At 49.7% G+C, this 18655-nt stretch overlaps 1 protein-coding gene across 10 annotated transcripts in view; it reads right to left on the bottom strand.

The window, feature by feature from the left end:
- Positions 1-16127, bottom strand: part of XG (Xg glycoprotein (Xg blood group)) — a 33077-nt gene extending 16950 nt beyond the window's left edge. For 3 of the 10 annotated variants that reach the window (XM_044768232.2, XM_070502668.1, XM_070502669.1), the window contains exons 1-3: positions 15734-16022; positions 5573-5614; positions 4436-4459 (exon numbers count right to left, since the gene is read on the bottom strand). In XM_044768232.2, the coding sequence (XP_044624167.2) occupies positions 4436-4459; positions 5573-5614; positions 15734-15794 (127 nt within the window). In that variant the 5' untranslated portion in view covers positions 15795-16022. Of the gene's footprint in view, positions 1-44; positions 108-4435; positions 4460-5572; positions 5615-8791; positions 9116-15733 lie in introns of those variants that run through there. The other 7 variants (XM_044768230.2, XM_044768235.2, XM_044768221.2 and 4 more) reach the window with 5 other exon arrangements.
- Between the last annotated feature and the right edge of the window lie 2528 nt (positions 16128-18655).

Genomic DNA, 18655 nt, shown 5'->3' with positions numbered 1-18655 from the left:
GTCCAACCAGGTTTGCAATGAGTCTGAATGCTGAGAATTCTTACTTCCGCTGTTGTCGGGCATCCCAGGCTGTGGGTGATAAGGGGGTTTCGGCCTCGGGTGGATATCTGTGGGGAAAACAGCATTGTGTGTTTAGAAGAGCAAAATATCCTTCCGGCACGAGCAGCCTATGAAACAAGAGCATCAGCCGCATCGTAGATTTTACGTATTATTCACATGGGCTGTTCATGGTTTTATAGATGATTGTTGACCGGCTAAAAGTCGCTTAGCCACTAGGAGGAAAACCTCAAAACCTGAAACTGAAAGCATCACACACACACAGAGAGTCCTTTTGTCCTGGAAGCTAATTTTCGTGCAAGAAGACGGCAGACTAGCTGCTTGCAACACGGAGGGGACTGCGATCCGAGGTTCTGGAAGATCTTGGATTCATTTACCAAAATAGTGACACCTGGTTTCCTTTCAGCCCCTCCTCCCACCTCCTTCCTGGAGAAAAAGAACGCAACACGATTCGACAGTCAGTGGGTGCCCCTCCCAAAGCAGCTTAAAACGTGACTGTGGAAGTAGGCGCCCATAAATGAGGCATAGTTTTTTGGGTGCGTTTTCCAATTGACGTCAATATTGTCTTATTCTGCATGTTTCTCTCTCTCTTTTAACGGCTTCTTATATATGTATATTTGGAGAGATGATTGACACGTGACATTGTTAGTTGGGGGTGTACAAAACAACGGCTCGCTATTTGCATATGTTGAGAAAGGATCATCACGATCAGTCTAGCTAACGTCCGTCCATCCCAGGGCCCGGCCCGTGGCCGAGTGGTTAAGTTCGCGCGCTCCGCTGCACTGGGCCGGGATTCGCCGATTCTGATCCTGGGCGGACCTGGCACCGCTCCTCAAGCCACGCTGAGGCGGCATCCCGCAGGCCACAACTAAGAGGACCGCAACTAGAACATACAACTATGCCCTGGGGGCTTTGGGGAGAAGAAGAAAAAAAAAAAAAAAAGAAGAAGATTGGCAACAGATGCAAGCTCAGGTGCCAATCCTTAAAAAAAAATAAAAATCCCATCACCACGCATAGTTACAAAACGACTTTTTTTTCTTGTGATGAGAGCTTTTAAGATCTCCTCTCTTAGCAACTTCGGCGCTGAGATATTATTAACTACGTTTATTATATATTTTGAGATGCATTCATTCTGATGCACACAGACCTACTTTCAGATTAACAGCTCCACTGCCTGATTCCACAATGGCCAAACTGATGACCATTTCATTGTTTTGGGGTTTTTTGGTTTTTTTTTGCAAACAATGGTGCACCCCTCCGTTCCCTGCTTTTCTCCTCGTGCGGAACAGCATGACGTGTGGCTGGGTGTTTCCTGGAAGCTGAACTGGTTGGGGGTGGGGAGGTGGGTATGCTGGTATTTAAAAGGCTCTTCAACTCATTTTTTGGGGTTATCACCCCACCAGCAAGGTTTACGCAAATCGTTGTTTCCAGACCTTGAATCCATTAGGATTGGTTTGCATCTGCCTTTCGCTGAATGTGCATGACCTCGAGCGTGTTTTTCTTACAAGCGTGGTTTCCTGTTTCTGAGCTGCCTGCACACGGCCCCTCGGCATGGCTGTTTGGATGTCTTAGAAGCAGCATCTACATATTTTGTACATTAAACCTTTGCTGGCTATGTGAAGGGCGTAGAGCCTCTTTTAGCTATTCCTAAAATTTTAGCATCATCTAATTTTCCAATTTTTAAAAGTCTGTTGCTTTCGGGATCTCACCTCGGAAAATTCTCACGGCCCTGAGGTCGTAAGACACGTCCCTCTATTTTTGCAAAACTTCTCACGTGTTCCTTTTCACGTTTAGGTTTTTCATCCAGCTGCCGTTTATTTGTAAGGATTGCAGGACGCTGAGATTTAATTACTTTACCCACAGGAGCAGCCAAATGTCCCAGCCCGGTGCACGTGGAATCATTCTGTCCCCACTGTCTTGTAGCTATGATCCGTCCCGGGTACCAAGTTAGAATTCGGTCCAAAGTCCATTTCCAGCCCCTCTGAGCTGGTTCATTTCTCTGTCTGCCTCCGAGCCCCTGAGTCCGTCCTTCCTCCACTGACCTGCCACCCAGCCCTGGTCATGCATCCGACGTCCACCTGCCCAAAAGCTCTATGTCCGGGCTTTCCGGTCTGATCTGATGCTCAAAAACGTGTCCATCCCCAGACCAACGACATTCTGTCCTCCTAACTAAATTAGCTGTGCTACAACCGTCTACACTGCGTGAGGCGGGAAGTCCAAAAAGAATAACAACTAAGAATATATGGTCACAATGAGACATCCCCTTACACCTGTTAGTATGGCGATTATCAAAAAGGCAAGAGAGAACAAGCGTTGGAGAGGATGTGGAGAGAAGGGAACCCTCATGCACTGCTGGTGGGAATGCAAACTGGCGCAGCCACTATGGAAAACAGTATGGAGATTTCTCAAAAAACTAAAAACAGAACTACCATATGACCCAGCTATCCCACTGCTGGGTATTTATTTATCCAAAGACCTTGAAACCAATAATTCAAAGAGACTTCGGCACCCCTATGTTCACTGCTGCATTATTCACACCAGCCAAGTCTTGGGAATAACCTAAGTGCCCATCGACGGATGAATGGATGAAGAGGATGTGGTACACAGACGCAAGGGAATACTACGCAGCCAGAAAAAAGAAGGCAGTCCTGCCATTTGCAATAACGTGAATGGATTCTGAGGGCTTTATGCTGAATGAGATAAGCCAGACGGAGAAAGACACATACGGTATGGCCTCACTTGTATGTAGAATCTAGAAAAACAAACAAACAAATTCATGGCTGCCGAAAACAGATTGGTGGTTCCCAGAGGCCGGCTGGGGGGGCGGGCAAAATGGGTGAAGGTCGTCAAAAGGAAATAATCCTAAAAAAAGAATGTGTTGTTTAGGTACACACATCTAAGATAAAACAAAATGAAAGAAAGTGAGGGAAATCACCCATAAAAATTCTGTATAGTGTTTACCTTTGATGAGGGGACAGGAAGAAAATTTCTAGGTAGACGTATGTTACCGCAAAGTATTGGTTCTTGAATTCATCACTAAATTAATTATAGTATGAAAAGGCTCTGCCTGCACAAAGATGATGGAGGGGCGTGAAACAAAGATTAAAGTTTGTCCAAATTCTGTGCAACTGTATATATCTTTGACTTACATTTTTTATTTATTTACATCTATGATAATTAATGTACATTATTGCTACTTTTTAAAATTTTTTCCTCCTTTTCTTTTTTTAAATTCTTTCCTGAACTCTATTTAGTTAATCAAGTCTACTTTATTCTTCATTTTTTTTCTCCTCATCTCGTGCAGGAATCAAGCATTCAATTTCTATTTTGAACAAGAGTATTTGAGTTTTAAAACATCGAAATCCAGCAATGCTGGGTGACTTGCGCTGGATTCTCCTTCTCGACCTCCCTGTTACCGTTTCCTAGTATTTAACTTAAGAGTTTAATTGCATTTTCTTGTTAAAAAAAAAAAAAAAACCAACTCATTGACTTTAACAGTTGATCATCATTTAGTTTTACCAACATCTTAGTCCCTACTGCTTTTTGCATCCACTCTACCCTTCTGGGTTCAGATTCCTTCTTACTGAAGTACCACTTGGAAGTTCTTTCAGTAAGACTCATGAGGGGACCAGGTTCCCTCCGTGCAAAGGCAGGCTGCCATAGGGACAGGACAACTATTTTTAAATTTCCTGGCTGGAAAAGCCTATTCTGGACATCTCGTATAAATGAAATCACACACTATGTGACCATTTTTTGTCTGGCTTCTCTCACTGAGCATCATGTCCTCAAGGTCCATCCACATTGTAGCCGTGTTAGTGCGTCATCCCTTTTCATGGCTGTATAATATTCCATCGCGTGGATGGAGCACATTCTGTTTATCCTTTCATCCATCGATGGACGCTAGGGTTGTTTGCACCTCTCAGCTATTAGGAATAGTGCTGCTATGAACATGTATGTTTATGTTTTTGTTGGAATCCCTGTTTTCAGTTCTTTCGGGCATGCACCTAAGAGTGAAATCGCTGGATCATGGGGTAACTCTATGTGAAAATTTTTGAGGAGCCGCCAGACCATTTTCCACAGCAGCTGCACCATTTCCCACCCCCGTCGGGAGCGCACGGGGGTTCTGATTCCCCCACATCCTTGCCACCACTCGTGATTTCCCATTTTTCGGTTCTAGCCGTCCTCGTAGGAATGTAGCAAAGTCTGGGTGTGATTTCGATTTGCATTTCGCCAGACTAGGGTTCATTTAGCATCTGCTAACGGGAGATCACTTGCGCCTCTTTCACGCACTCCGAGACCCCATATCCTCACGGACCCCCTCCAAAAACACCAGCTCCAGGGCGTGGCCTCAGTCCCGCCCCGCCACGTCGCCACTCACCTGAGCTCGGCTTCTTGGTGGGTTCTGCGGATGGAGAGAGAAAACACACTCAGTAAGCATGGAGGATGCATCCACAGCTCAAAAGAAAGAATCGTCAACACCCTGATAAAGATTGAAAATTTTAAGGCGCTAAAAAGTAAGTCGTGTGAACACGCATTCCATTGTGTATTCAGGGGAAGAAAAAAAAAAAAATCAAAGACGACACTCTTCAAATCTGTACCCGCCGGTCCTGCCAGCAGCTGTGCAGGAGTCAGGGGCGAGGAACGATTTAATGAGACGGTCAGCTTGGCCCCTTAGCAAGTAGATTTGAGCAAAGACTTGCAGCAGGGGAAGGGGCAAGATTTCACAGCCCTTCAGGAAGACCCATCTTAGCCCAGAGCATCGGAGCAGGTGGGCGCTCAGCGGGTACCACATGCCCCAAAAAGATGGTGTCGGGTCTGGTGAACCGTGATGGGCGAGGCAAAGAGAAAGCTGGAGAGAGCCCGCTCGCTTCTGGACGACGCTGTCTCATTTTGTTTCATGCACGCCTTGATTCATTCGATAAACGTTTATTGAGTGACCGTTGGTGCCGGAGAGCATGCATACGGGGCCATCACAGCGTCCCAAGCATTTGCAAAACCACAAGGTCAGCACTCATGGACGTGGATATCAGGAAACCTCGTGTTTGAAAGCTCCCTCTGCACTGAGCATCACGTCTTCAAGGTCCGTCCACATTGCAGCCTGTCTCAAGGAAGGAAAGGAATTCCTTCCTTTTCCTGGCTGAGTAATATTCCATTGCACGGATGGACCACATTCTGTTTATCCATTCATCCGTGGGTGGACTTCCGGGCTGTTTCTACCTCTCGACCGCTGTGAATCAAGCTGCTGTGAACGCGCGTGTCCATGCATACGACGGAGTCCCTGCTTTCAATTCTCTCGAGCGTCTACCTGGGAGCAGGACGGCTGGGGCGTACGTCGGCGGTGTTTTTTAATCGGTAAAACACCGTAGGTGATTCTGCCCCTGAGCCTGCAGCCTGACCGGGGAGCGGGGTCTCAACACTGGCGTGCATCGTGAGCTTTTCCTGCCCCCAACCCCAACCCCAACCCCAAAGCTGAAGCTGCAAAAATTAAAACTCCCCTCGAAATATTGGCACTCACCGGGGTCATCCAGAGCATCCGCCAGGTCGAAGTCGCCTTGACCTGCCAGGAATACACACAGCGTAAGTCACACCAGGATAGGACGCTCAGGGCCCCGGTTCTGTCTCTGGGGTCGCCTCCCTTTGCCTCGTCCACCCACCGACCCAGAGATTCCCCCCTCGGCGCACTTCTTTTATTTTGTTTTTAATTCATTAGATTTTTTTTTTTTATTGCAGTAACCTTGGTTTATAACATTATATAAATTTCAGGTGTCTGTTGTAACATATTTTGCTTTCTGTGCATATTACATCACGTTCCCAACCCAAAGACTAATTATAATCCATCACCGCATGCATGAGCCGAATCACCCCTTTCTCCCTCCTGGCTCCCCCTTCCCGTATAGTAACCACCATTCCAACCTCTGTTTCTATGCGTTTGTTTCTCATTGTTTTTATCTTCTACTTGTGGGTCCCATCATATGATATTTGACTTTCTCCCTCTGACTTATTTCACTCAGCATAATAGCCTCAAGGTCCATCCATGTTCTCACAAATGGCAGGATTCCACCATTTTTTATGGCTGAGTAGTATTCCCTTGTGTATAAATACTACATCTTCTTTATCCATTCGTCCCTTGATGGGCACCTGGGTTGCTTCCAAGTCTTGGCTGTTGTGAATAAGGCTGCAATGAACACAGGGGTGTGAGTATCTTTATGCCTTTGCATTTTGAAGTTCTTTGGATAAATACCCAGCAGTGGAATAGCTGAATCATACAGTAGCTCTATCTTTAATTTTTGGAGGAATCTCCATACTGTTTTCCATAGCGGCTGCAACAGTGTGCAATCCCACCTCTTTCCGGTTCTTTAATGGAGAAAGATGAGGAATGTCACTCAAGGCAGCGGTGCAGAGGGGACCAAAAGACAGCAGGCAATTCCACCTCTGTGTGAGCACACCTGGAGGTCTTCCTGGAGGAGGCGACCTCGGAGCTGTTTCGAAGGCAGGAGCTGGTGGACCCACCCAGGAGACTTTCTGACCCCCGTTTTGAGCCTCAGGGGTGCTCCCGGGAAATTTGATACAGGGGGGCCCCTGTGGCCAGAATCCTGGGATATTTTCCTTTGTCACTAAGACAGAAGGGGTCTTGAATTGAGGCCCGGGCATACGCTGCCCCTCCCTCTCCACGACTTCCCTCAAAACCTTCCAAAAACTTTTCAAACTGTACCCTCCTCCCTCTGCCCAACGGGCTCAGACGTTCTCGTGACGTCTGGGTTTCCAACTTGCTAAAAATCATAAAAGGAAATCTGCAAACTGGAGAGAAGCCAAGACCGTATTTTGGCTCAACTCAGAGAAGCTTCAGTGGGTAAAACAGGAGGTGAGGGGCCAGCCCGGTGGCTCAGTGGTTAAGTGCGCGTGTCCCGCTTGGGCAGCCCCGGGTTCGCTGGTTCAAATCCCGGGCGCGGACATGGCACTGCTTGGTAAGTCATGCTGTGGTAGGCGTCCCACATACAAAGTAGAGGAGGATGGGCACGGATGTTACCTCAGGGCCTGTCTTCCCCAGCAAAAAGAGGAGGATTAGTGGCAGATGTTAGCTCAGGTCTAATCTTCCTCAAGAAAAAAAAAAAATGAGATGAGGGTGTCGTAAGAGACTGCTATCGGGCACGGGGTCACTTTTAGGGGATAGAATGTTCTAGAGCTACATAGCGGTGATGGTTGCGCAGCACTGTGAATGCCCTAAAAATCTCTGCACAGTACCCTTTAAAATGGTCAACACACTGACTTTTATGCATGTGCATTTTATCTCAAAAAAACAAAAATTCTTTTTAACAAGCCAAGGGTGGGCGGGCTGCCCCAACTTCCTCTCTTGCCCATTAAAACCCTTCTTCCTACACCCACTGGCCCCCTCTCCGCCTCTATCATTGGAGAAGCCAAGTTGGAAGTTCTCTGAGATCCCGACCAATTCCAAGGTCACTTTTTGGCGATCACAGTTTTTTAAACAGCTTTATGGAGGGAGACTTTGCAGAACGTACAATTTTCCCATTTAAAGCGCACCATTCAGGGGTATTGAGTGCCTTTTCACAAGGTCGTGCCGCCGTCGCCTCTATCTGATTCCAGAACATTCCATCACCCCAAAAGAAGACCCTCCCCAACCCCAGGAGCATGTGTTCTCCATTCTCCTCTCCAGGCCCTAACCACCACTCACCCCCTTTCTGTCTGCAGATTTGCACGTTCTGGACGTTTCACGGAAGTGGAGTCTGGCTTCTCTCCCTGAGCATCGTGCCTCCGAGGCCCGTCCACACGGCAGGGTGTCTCGGTGAAGAATCCTACGTTTACACAGAGCAGGGTTTCCGCCCACGCCAGGACGTCCGTGTTGCTACCACGCACCTCTCCCAGCTGAGGAGCCTGAGTTTGCAGGAGCTTAAGGGCAGAATCAGACGCTGCACCCAGCCCCTCCGGCAGCCTCGGTCCCGGCGGCCGTGCCCAGAAGGAGGGAACAAGGGGAGCCCTGGACGCTGCTTCTCCTCCAGGCATGCACTGGGGTCGTGCTTGCCCTGGAGGAAGGTTTGCCGGGTCCAGCGTAGGGGTCAGCCAAGCCCCTGCGTGATGCCAGCTAGGACGCCATATGGGCCGCTCTGGGGACGTCAGACCCCTGCACAGGGTGCATCCCCAAGAAGGGGGCCTCCTGAATCAGGACGAGCCGCAGGCATTGGAGTGTAGGGTAAACTGAGGCCAGAGTGCAGTGATCGGTGGCCCCAGGGACTGGAGGCTGGGGGCTGGTGCGATCACAGGCCCAATTCCACAGTCTGTGAGGTCCCACATCCCTCAGGACGCCCCTCTTCATCCCCGGGGGCCCCACTTCCTATTTACGGGGAACGACCTGCCCTCTCTTTTCTCCCTCTGGCTTCCTTGGTCCTCATCGTCCTGGCCCTGGGGTCAGGAGGCAACATCAGCCTCTTGGATCCCGACACAACCCTTCCGGGGCGGCCAGCGGGAGCGTGCCTGACCCTCCATCCAGTTCAAATGGACGGATGGTTCATGCAGGACCCCGAAGCCGCTCGGCTACACAGGCCGCCCCGGAGTTTGCATTCCAATCGCCCTTGGTCGTTTACACAAATAACTTCCATGCCGCGCGGTGCCTTGTGCGTCCCAGCTGTTCCAGGCATCCCCCAAAATCTCCTCCAACCAGCTTGCCCGGCCACTCCCCTCATCAGAGACAGTCAAAGGCCTCCGTGTTCTTGATCCCCACCTGCCAGCCTCCATACAGTTGCACAAGATTGTTGCAGTATTCCTCGCTATTGTTGCACGAGACAGTCAGGCGGCACCCGTGTGTTCTCAGAGAGGTCGCTGGGCCCCCGCCGGGGAGGTCAATGCATCCAGCAGAGTGTGGCATTCCTGACAGCCAGCCTCAGTTTACAGCAGGCCGCCCGGGGGGGCCCCCCTTCCCGGCTTAGCAAACAACCAAAGGCTCCCCCATCCGTGTCCGAGGGCCTTCCCGCAGCCTCTTTCCGCTCAGAGATGCTTCCGATGCCACTGAGGGGGCGGCAAACACAGGGCATGTCATTTCTGTGCTGCATGGCAGGGAGCGAGTGTGAGCATGACTCACGCATGTGGGGCAGGGCGTGGTGCCGCCTGGGTCTCGTTGCATAAGCCGGGCGGACTCCGGCCAGCATCAGGCGGCCGCGCGTGGAGATGACTCAGTCCTGCCGGCCTGGTGGGGATTCACCGGGAGCCCTCTGCTCTCCGAAGACATTGGAGGGGGTCCCCGCCCGCTGGAGGGGTCCCCGTGTGCGTCAGGTCATAGACCATGCAGACCCTGGGCTCAAACTCAGGGGAAACGGTGCAGGGGGCGCTGCTCACGAGGCAATTGCTTTTCCAGCCTAGTTTTCCACTCCGAATATAAGACGGGCTTGCCACGGAAGATTTGTTTCGTTTCTTTTCTTTTTCTTTTTTAAAGATCGGCCCTGAGCTGACACCTGTTGCCAATCTTCCGTTTTTTTTTTTTGTTTTTTTTTTTTCTCCCCAAAGCCCCAGTACATAGCTATATATTCTGGTTGTAGGTTCTTCCAGTTGTGGCATGTGGGACGCCGCCAGGTCAGCGCCCAGGATTCGAAACTCCAGGCCGCCGGAGCCGAGCGCGTGAACTCCACCCCCCCGCTCCGGGGCCTCTGGAACATGTTTCTGATCCGCTTTTCTGCTCTCAGCTAGCTCAGCGACTTTTAATCAAACCCACGTGTTCCGGGATGGTAAACGCCCGAGGAGACAGCGGCCTCCTCGGTTCTGGGGTCACCACGCTGGGCTTCCAGCCGACATCCTGGGGAGGCGGCTCGTGCTGGTGGGTGGGAGATCTTCGAGTCGCACCCAAGACCCCCCACCCTCCAAAAACTAAAAGCTAAACGTAAGAAAGCTGCCCACCGGCGCTCGGAGCAATTGCATCAACTCTAGGAACCAAACCCAGAGCCACTGCCCCCTCTCTGATCATACTCCACCCTCTGCGAGATGCTAAGCTGCTTCACGTTGGAGTTTCCGTGCCCTGAATGTCCCCACTCCGACGCAGACCCTGCGGTTAATAGGACCAAGGGCGATTTTGCAAAGCAAAGAGCCGAGCTGTTGTTGGAGTAATAATAACAGGGCCCCGAGGCTGGTGCAGAGGAGAGAAAGCCTTGCAGCTCCAGGTTCCGCTAACCACTGAGTTATTTACTTGCATCTAAAGGAGACGACCAGCCCCAGGCGACCTCCAAAAAGAGGGAGAAAACAGAAAACCACGCCACTCCCCAGCGCCCTGGCACCGATGACACCGGTTACCAGCGGAATTGAAACGCCGCCGAAATTAATTACCGTCAACCGCGTCCCTTCACGTGGCTCGCAACCCGCTCGTGAACACAGACGCCTCTGGGGTTTTATCACCCCAACCAACGTCCTTGCATCTGCGTCCTCTCTTTAAGGAGCAGCTGCCCTCTGAGGCAAGAGTTTCGCCCGTTTCTTGACATCAGATTTTAATGGTTTCCCCCGAAGTACGGGGTTAATTTAAACCGGTCCTTCTGGGCTCAGCTGCCGCCCATGAAGCCATTTTGCGAGGCTTACATCTCTACGACCCCTTTTGTCCTTGAGGAATCCCACAGCGGGAGGCCGGCGGCTTGTGATGTCACGCATTTGGATCAAGGCCTCCCAGAAAACCCATCTTGACTTTCCTCCTCCCGGCAAACCTTAGGAGTCCCGCTTGGGGCTCAGTTGTTTTTAAGATGTAGTCACAGAAAGCGTGTGACAGCAGCTGTTTCTGGAGACGGCGTGAGTCACGGAGTGGAGAAAATTGGTAAAATTGGCCCGGGTTAGTACTTTAGGTTTAAAGGGAGGGTAAGAAGGAAGGAAGCACGGGCTGCTCCTTGGGCGCCCCAATCCTCCTTGCCCTCAGCCCCGGAGAGCAGCCGAGCCTCCGCCCAGAAGGTCGACCTATTGTCCGCGTTCTGGGCATCACAAGAGCCTTTTAGTGCAATGCAGATCAAAGGCGTCTGCACCCACGTAGAGCGTCCAGGAGGAGACGCGTTTGGTCACAAAGGAGGAAGCCACGATCGTTCCCCAGAAAAGCCAAGACGTCCGTGGCGAAACGGAGACGGGAGGAAAATGCTGCAGACTGTGTGGGGAGGCAGCGTTGGGCGGCGTGGCCTAAATCAGCTTTCCCAAAGGGACACAGGCTCACAGGTCCCCGGGGACGTGGGGGGGCGCACACCCACGTGGGTGGGGCTGAGAGGCGGCGTTTCTCAGCAGCTCCCAGGGGAGACTGAGGCTGCTGGTCCCTGGGCCTCACTCTGCAGGACACGAACGTCGTGTTGGTTTCCTGGGGCTGACGTGACAAAGTGCTACACGGGGTATACTAAGTACTAAGACGGGGCGGCTTCCACAGCACAGATGGCTAGCTAGCTGGATATGGATAGAGAGACACACACATAAATACATGTATAGACGAGAGAGAGAGAGATGACAGATACATACATACATATGTAGATAAGACGTGATAGAAAGATAGGTGATTGATAGACAGACAGATAGATGATAGATACAGAGAGATAAGATAGATACATATATAGATGAGAGATGATAGTAGATAATATATAGATGATACAGATGATAGATAGATAATAGACGACAGATAGATATATAGATAGATGATAGAGGGATAGATAAATCATTGATAGATAGATGATAGGTAGATAGATGGAGAGAGAGATACAGAGGTAGACAGATGATACAGGATTGATAGACAGATGATAGATTGATAGATAAATGATATAGATAGATGATATAGACAGATGATAAATCAATAGATACATGATATAGACAGATGATAAATAGATGATATAGACAGATGATACAGATAGATGATATAGGTAGATGATATAGATGAGATAGATGATATGGATAGATAAATGATAAATAGATAGATGATAAGATAGATGCTAAATAGATAGATGATATAGATAGATGATAAATAGATCGATAGATGATATAGATAGATAAATGATAAATAGATGATATAGATAGATGATAGATAGATGAGATAGATGATAAATAGATCGATAGATAATGATAAATAGATGATATAGATAGATGGTAGATGAGATGGCTAGATGATAAATAGATCGATAGATGATATAGATAGATACATGATAAATAGATAGATGATATAGATACATGATAAATAGCAACATGAGATAGATAGATGATAAATAGATCGATAGATATCTAGATAGATAAATGATAAATAGATAGATGATATCGATAGAGAGATGATAGCTGGCTAGAGACAGTCTCCCGTGCTAAGGCAGGATTTCTCAACTCAGCAGTACCGCCGTGTGGGGTTGGATAACTCTGACGGGTGGGATTGTCCCGCGCACCACAGAACATTGAGCGGCATCTCGGCCTCCACCCGTTTGACTACAGCAGTCCGCCCCACGCCCAGTTGTGACAACCGAAAATGACTCCCGATCCCGCCAAGCATCCCCTGGGGACAAAGTCCCCCCCCCCAGCTGAGAACGGCTCTCCACCTGGCGGTGTCACTTCCGGCCTGCACGTGTTGGGTGATGGGTCTCCGAATCGGGGAGCAAAGATCAGCCTCCCCCTTGGGACGGGGATCCATGAGGCTCAGCCCAAAGGGAAACCCCGATGGCCAGGCTCTCAGACATCACCTCTCAAAGGGAGCCTCGACTCCAGCGCGGGCGTCACCCGGTTCCCCAGGGCCAGGCCCATCTACCGAATGAGGATCTGGAGGGGCGGGGACTGGGGCGGGCGCCTTTAAACCGGCTCCATTCCAGCTGACTCGTCCACACAGCAAAGGACTGAGAACTGCTGCCCTAAATAGCTGGGCGGGTTCATCCCCCGCCGATGGGCAAGGCCACAGTGGGCGGGTCAAATGACCCCTTTGGGACACGACTGCCACACCCATAGACTGGTCAGGTCAGAGGTCGTTTGGGGGCCGCGAGGAAGGAGGGAGGGTTAAGAGAGTCTGCACCCAGACATGGAGGATGAGGCCAGCGAGGCCGGGGTCGCCATTCCCAGAAGCAAGACCAAAACGGCCCCCGCAGTGAGGACAGCAAGTCCTGCCCGAGACCTAGCACCCAGCCTCAACGACCTTCCCTGGGCGGCAGGGGCTCAGAGACACGGCCTGTGGCTGTTAAAAACCGTCGAGAACCCGGCTGCCAGTTTTTATTATTTTTTTTAGGACTGTAGGTAGAAAAGCGGCTCTATTGAAACGCGCACGGGGTTTTAGTCATGTCTGATAAGGGAGGAATGCACAGCGGGTGTGGAAGAGAAAGGTGGAGCCAGTGTGTAATATATGCACAGAAAAAACGATAATATATATACAAGAAAATAATATATATATTATTATATTATTTTATATATATTATTATATTTTTAATATATATACAGGATGCCATGTGCACATATATATATACACATATAGGAAGAAAGAAAACATAAGGATATATGTATAATATATATTGTTATGTTATATATAATATACATATAATATATACTTACATATAAAGTTATATAGTTATATATAATATATATACAATATACACTGTATATACACTGTAATATATATACAATCTATATACACAATATAAATACATACAATATGCAATACATATAATATATATGCAATATATTGTGTATATATACGATACATATACAATATACTATGTATATACAATAGTATATAAATATATATTATATATAAATATACATACTATATAAAAATCTATATAAATTAAATATATATTTATAAGCATGTATACAGTATTTTCTTTTTTTGCAACAAACCGAACATTACAAACGACCCTTTGCAATTTCCATTTCTGGTTCTTCTTTTTTTTTTTTTTTTTTTTTTCCTTCTTCCTCTTCTCCTCAAAGCCCCCCCAGTACACAGCTGTATCTTCCCGTTTTGGGTCCTTCTGTTGGTGCATTTCTGGTTCTCCCAGCTTCTAGAAGACCCGAGGCCGTCTCGTGTTCTCCCTCAAGACCCTCTGGATTTTGCAGCAAATATTAATTTACGTGCGGTGGAAATTTGCAGCCGCCGAATCGCAAAGCCCTATCTCTTAGGAATAGGGCCGCATGGCCATGATTTTCTTTGAAACGAGTAATTTAACGACGATCAGAATGCTTTACAGGAGGTTGAACACGACCACGCTCCGCTTTCCTGGGGCGTCTGTAACAAGCATCTCAAGAGCCCTTGCAGAAGGTTTTCGGGAATCTCATGAAGTCGCTCAATCCTACGTCCGGGGACGATTGAGGTCCGGGGGGGGCTGTCCACAAATTTCAATAATTGCCCAGGACTCGGGGCCGCACGACTTATTCACAGAGAGGAACCCCGATCCAGACCTCCCGTACTTTTCCTGTCGCTCCTGCAACCAACCAAGCCCTCCGCATCCCGCCTGTGCGTTTCAGCAGCGGGCAAATGCTTGGTGCCTCAGTTTACCTTTCTAGAAATGGCATCAAGCGTGGCCCGAGCCGGGGGGCGGGGGGGTGTGTTTCCCACAGAATTACGATGACCTGCGTGGCTAGCCAAGGGGATCTGACACCCAATTATCCCCAAAGGATGGGATCAACTGTGCATTACGGCGGCCGACGGAATACGGCAAACCCGCAGTCCTGACCGGAACCCCAAGGAGACCAGAAGGAACTCTCCAAAGGGGCTGGGTTTGCAGCTGGACAGAATTCACGCGTGTCAGCAGGGTCCACACGCCGAGTAAGACGTACAGATGACGCTGATTAATGAATGACGCTCCGCACACCGGGATCTCTCCCAACCTCCCATCTGCCCGAAACCACCAACCTCTCCCCTCCCAACACGCCTTCCACACGACAAACAGGAAAATGCCACCACCCGACATTGGAAGAAAGGATTTTAATTGAGTTCCTGACCGTTCCCGCTCTTCTGTTCCACCCCGGTATGCCGTGCTCTGGACTCAGAGAATTCAAAGGACCACAGTTGCTGTCCGACTGCTGTTTCAATCCTACACTTGAGGGTTCCTCATGCTTTCTAAGCCGGGTGCCCCACCTTCCCCGTAAATCCAAAATCCGGGTGTTTGGGAGACACACCCTGCAAGCCGGGCTGTTGGGAGACACACCCTGCAAGCCGGGGTGGAAGTTTTGGGTGTAACCCACTCATGAGATGTTGACTCTTGACAACGACAGGATGCCGTTTATGAAAAAAAGCTTAAAAAATCCTGACCGAGCCTTTGCCCATCAAGCAAACTCAATCCGACCTTAGCCGTCCCTTGAAAAACCCAGCTGGGTTTCAATTCCCCTTTTGGCCGTACGAAAACATTCAGAAGTCATATTTTGAAGCCGAAAACAGGGAAGTTAAAAACCCCGGCATGCCCCGTCCTGGAGCAGCATAGATCTTTTTTTTTTTTTTTTTTTTTGTAACTGTGTGATACCCACACACACATCAAAACCAGAGGTTTGACTTCGAAGCGCTGTGAACCGGCATCCGACCTTTCCTGTTTCGATTCCCAGACCCCGGCTGGGCTCCCGGTCCCTTCTCCATGTCCTCCCTAATTTGGGGTGGCAAGCTATAGCCATTTACTTAGCCGAGGCTCCTTTGGAAGGAGTTTTTTTTTTTCCAAAAGCCACCCGACGGAAACCCACACACCCACGCGGCCCTCCCGCAGAGCCGACCGTCCCTCACCTCGAGCGTGGGTCAGAAAACACAGGAACGTGACACACCACAGTCCCCACCGGCTCTCCATCGCGGCCTTCGGGACTCAGGAAGCTCAGCGGATACGCCCCAGCCCTGGCGGGTTGCGAGATGCAGCCGCCCCACCCTCGACGTGTTGTTTGTTGACTTCTGCTCTCCCAGCTTGGAAGGAAGAGAGGCCGAGCCTTCCAGCGGAAATTAGAATCCTTTTGCCAAATCCCAATAGGCCTGCCGCTCAGCCTGCAAACCCCGCAGCCGGGAGCCCGCGGGACAAGTGTGTGCACGCTCAAGAACGCACCCGGGCCGGCCTCCCTGAGCTGCGCCGGCCAACACCCCCCTGGGAGGATGGAGAAACAGGCCATCGCTCAGCGCCAGCGGGCATCCTGGGCTTTGGGAAGCGGGTGCACCTGCTTGGCAGCTCTGCTCCCTGTGGGCGTGGGGCGTGCAGCATCAAAGGCACCAACCCTGAGCCCCGGGGACAGGACTCCCCGCCCCTCGTCCTTCCCAGGAACCCTCCTGCAAAGTGGGCACAGGTCGGCGAGAACTGGCATCGGGTCGCTTCAAAGATCAGGTGGCAGAACAAATAGTCTGAGGGGGTACGGGTGCGAGGGAAGCAGATGAACCCGGTCCTCTGCATCTTTCACCTGAGCTGCGTTAGAGGCAGTCAGAAGCACCGGATTTATAAATTCCAGGGTTTCTGCTTTCCGAGTGGGGGCCATCAGATGAGTTCGTGCATTCGTTCAACAAACATTCGATGCAGCTGTTCTGAGCCAGGCGCATGTGAGGTGCAGATGTGTGGTGACGAACGACCAAAGATTGTTTACAAAGAGGACAGCACACAAATGGCTAAACCAGACAATGGTAGTATGATTTTTTTTTTTTTTTTGCGCTGAGGAAGATTGTTGCTGAGCTAACATCTGTGCCAATCTCCCTCTGTTTTGTCTGTGGGATGCCTCCACAGCACGGCTTGATGAGCAGTGAGTAGGTCCACACCCAGAATCTGAACCTGCGAACCTTGGGTCGCCTAAGCAGAGTGCACGGACTTGACCACTAGGCCACCGAGCCAGCCCCCAGACATTTGTGCTGTAATATTAAACGATTTGGGGGTTGCACACGGAGGCCTTGGGGTACCTGGAGGGTTCTGGGCTCAGAGTGTATCACAAAGGCTTCTGGAGAGGGTTGTGGCCTTGCACCCATTTTATAGGCTGAGTACGAAGAAGGAAACGGCCTGGGAGAGACACCACAGCTCTCTGTCTCTACCACGTGAGGACACAGGGAGAACACGGCATCCACATGCCGTGAAACCAGGAGGAACCAGCCCTGCCCACACCTGCATCTCAGACTTCCAGTCTCCAGGACGGGGAGAAAATATATTTCTGTTGTTCTGAGTCCCCCAGTGTGTAGTCATTTGTTAACAGCAGAAACAGGACACTCACACGGCCTTTCTTCTTTAAGAAAAAAAGGCACCGACTCATGGAAAGTCTTTTTTCTTCCAGAACAGAAACAAGCCCCCTGCAGCCCCCACAACGCTAGCTGTCATTGGAACATCATCATTGCCAGGATATCAGCGCTACCTCATGTTATCAGCACAATGATACAGAATTACAGACAGACCTTCTTTGAACTTTTTTTTTCCCCTCCAAACAGGATTTGGATCCGGACAAAATTTTATCCTCCTAGAAAGGGCTGGAGATGAGCCGAATGCCTTTTTGGGGGACGAGGGCACGGGGCCTTTGTCCAAAGTGGCTGTCCCTTCTCCTCGACATGCCTCCTGCAGAAAAAAAAATGCAGACATTCTCTCTAAGGGCAATTCCAGGGGGACCGAGCCCGGCTTTGCAGTGGCCACGCAAAGGGGGAATGATGAAGGATTGAAGCAAGGTTATCGTAAAAGATGAAGACGGTAATCGCCCAGCTTCATGCCCGCCCGAGAAGCACTCAGTTGCCGGGATGAGCTGCCGGGCTGTCCTCTGAAATAATTAATTGCTTTGCCCGCGCCAAGACGCGCAGGGCAATTGGGGTGGAAGTCCAGAGCCCTGTGTCGCTTTGGAAAACATTTTGTTTTAGTGTCAGTGTGAGGTCATCCCACGAAAAGGGCAACAATGGATGAACGTGCATTATTCAAGTCGGAGGCATTGTGTGTAACTACCCAGTTCTTTACGTCTTCCATTGGAAATCTCTGGAGACGAGGGATACAGCCGGCCTGGTGTCTGAGTCCAGTGATGTTTTCTTATTTCCGCAGAATTTATTTATTTTTTTCCCTAAAGCTCTGTGCCTCTGTCTCGTGTATCCAAATACACTCATTGATCACCCAGTGCCAGCTACCCTCCTCCAAGCAAGGCGGGGGGGGGGGGGGGGAGGAGGGGAGAATAAAAAGTGAAAATTTGCAAAAGGCGCTTCGATCTCCTCTGATAAGTGGAATATGTGCCCGAGAAAGAACAAATAAATCCTGGGTGGGAGAGCAGTTCCTAAATCTCCAGAGAAGCTGGATTTATGGCCAACAGAATAAAAAAAGAGAAATGAAACTAGATGTCTCGTGCAATTTTTTTTTTGGCACCTAGAAATGCTTGTATATTTTTCTTGATTGTCTGGTATTTGGGTCTCGTTTTCCATGTAACATCTTTATAAAGCTGAGTTACTTAGATGGTCAAGTTTTGGTGCACACAGGCGTGTGCATGTGTGTATGCGTGCAAATGCTTTGAGAAAACATGCACGTATAATCCTAAACCGTAAGTGGGACAGTCGAGGAGAGCAGAAGATGCACCCGGAAAGACCATTCTTTCAAATTTCCCCAACCATAAAAACGCATGGCGCCCCCACACCTTCTATGACCCTGAGGAACCCTGAAAATCTTATGCTGAGTGAAAGAAGCCACACGCAAAAGTCCACACAGCGTCTGATCCCATGCACATGAAA

The sequence above is a fragment of the Equus asinus genome, chromosome X (genome assembly GCF_041296235.1).
Source record: "Equus asinus isolate D_3611 breed Donkey chromosome X, EquAss-T2T_v2, whole genome shotgun sequence".
Classification (NCBI taxonomy): domain Eukaryota; kingdom Metazoa; phylum Chordata; class Mammalia; order Perissodactyla; family Equidae; genus Equus; species Equus asinus.
The sequence above is the reverse complement of the archived record's forward strand: the minus strand, read 5'-3'. Positions and strand labels throughout refer to the sequence as shown.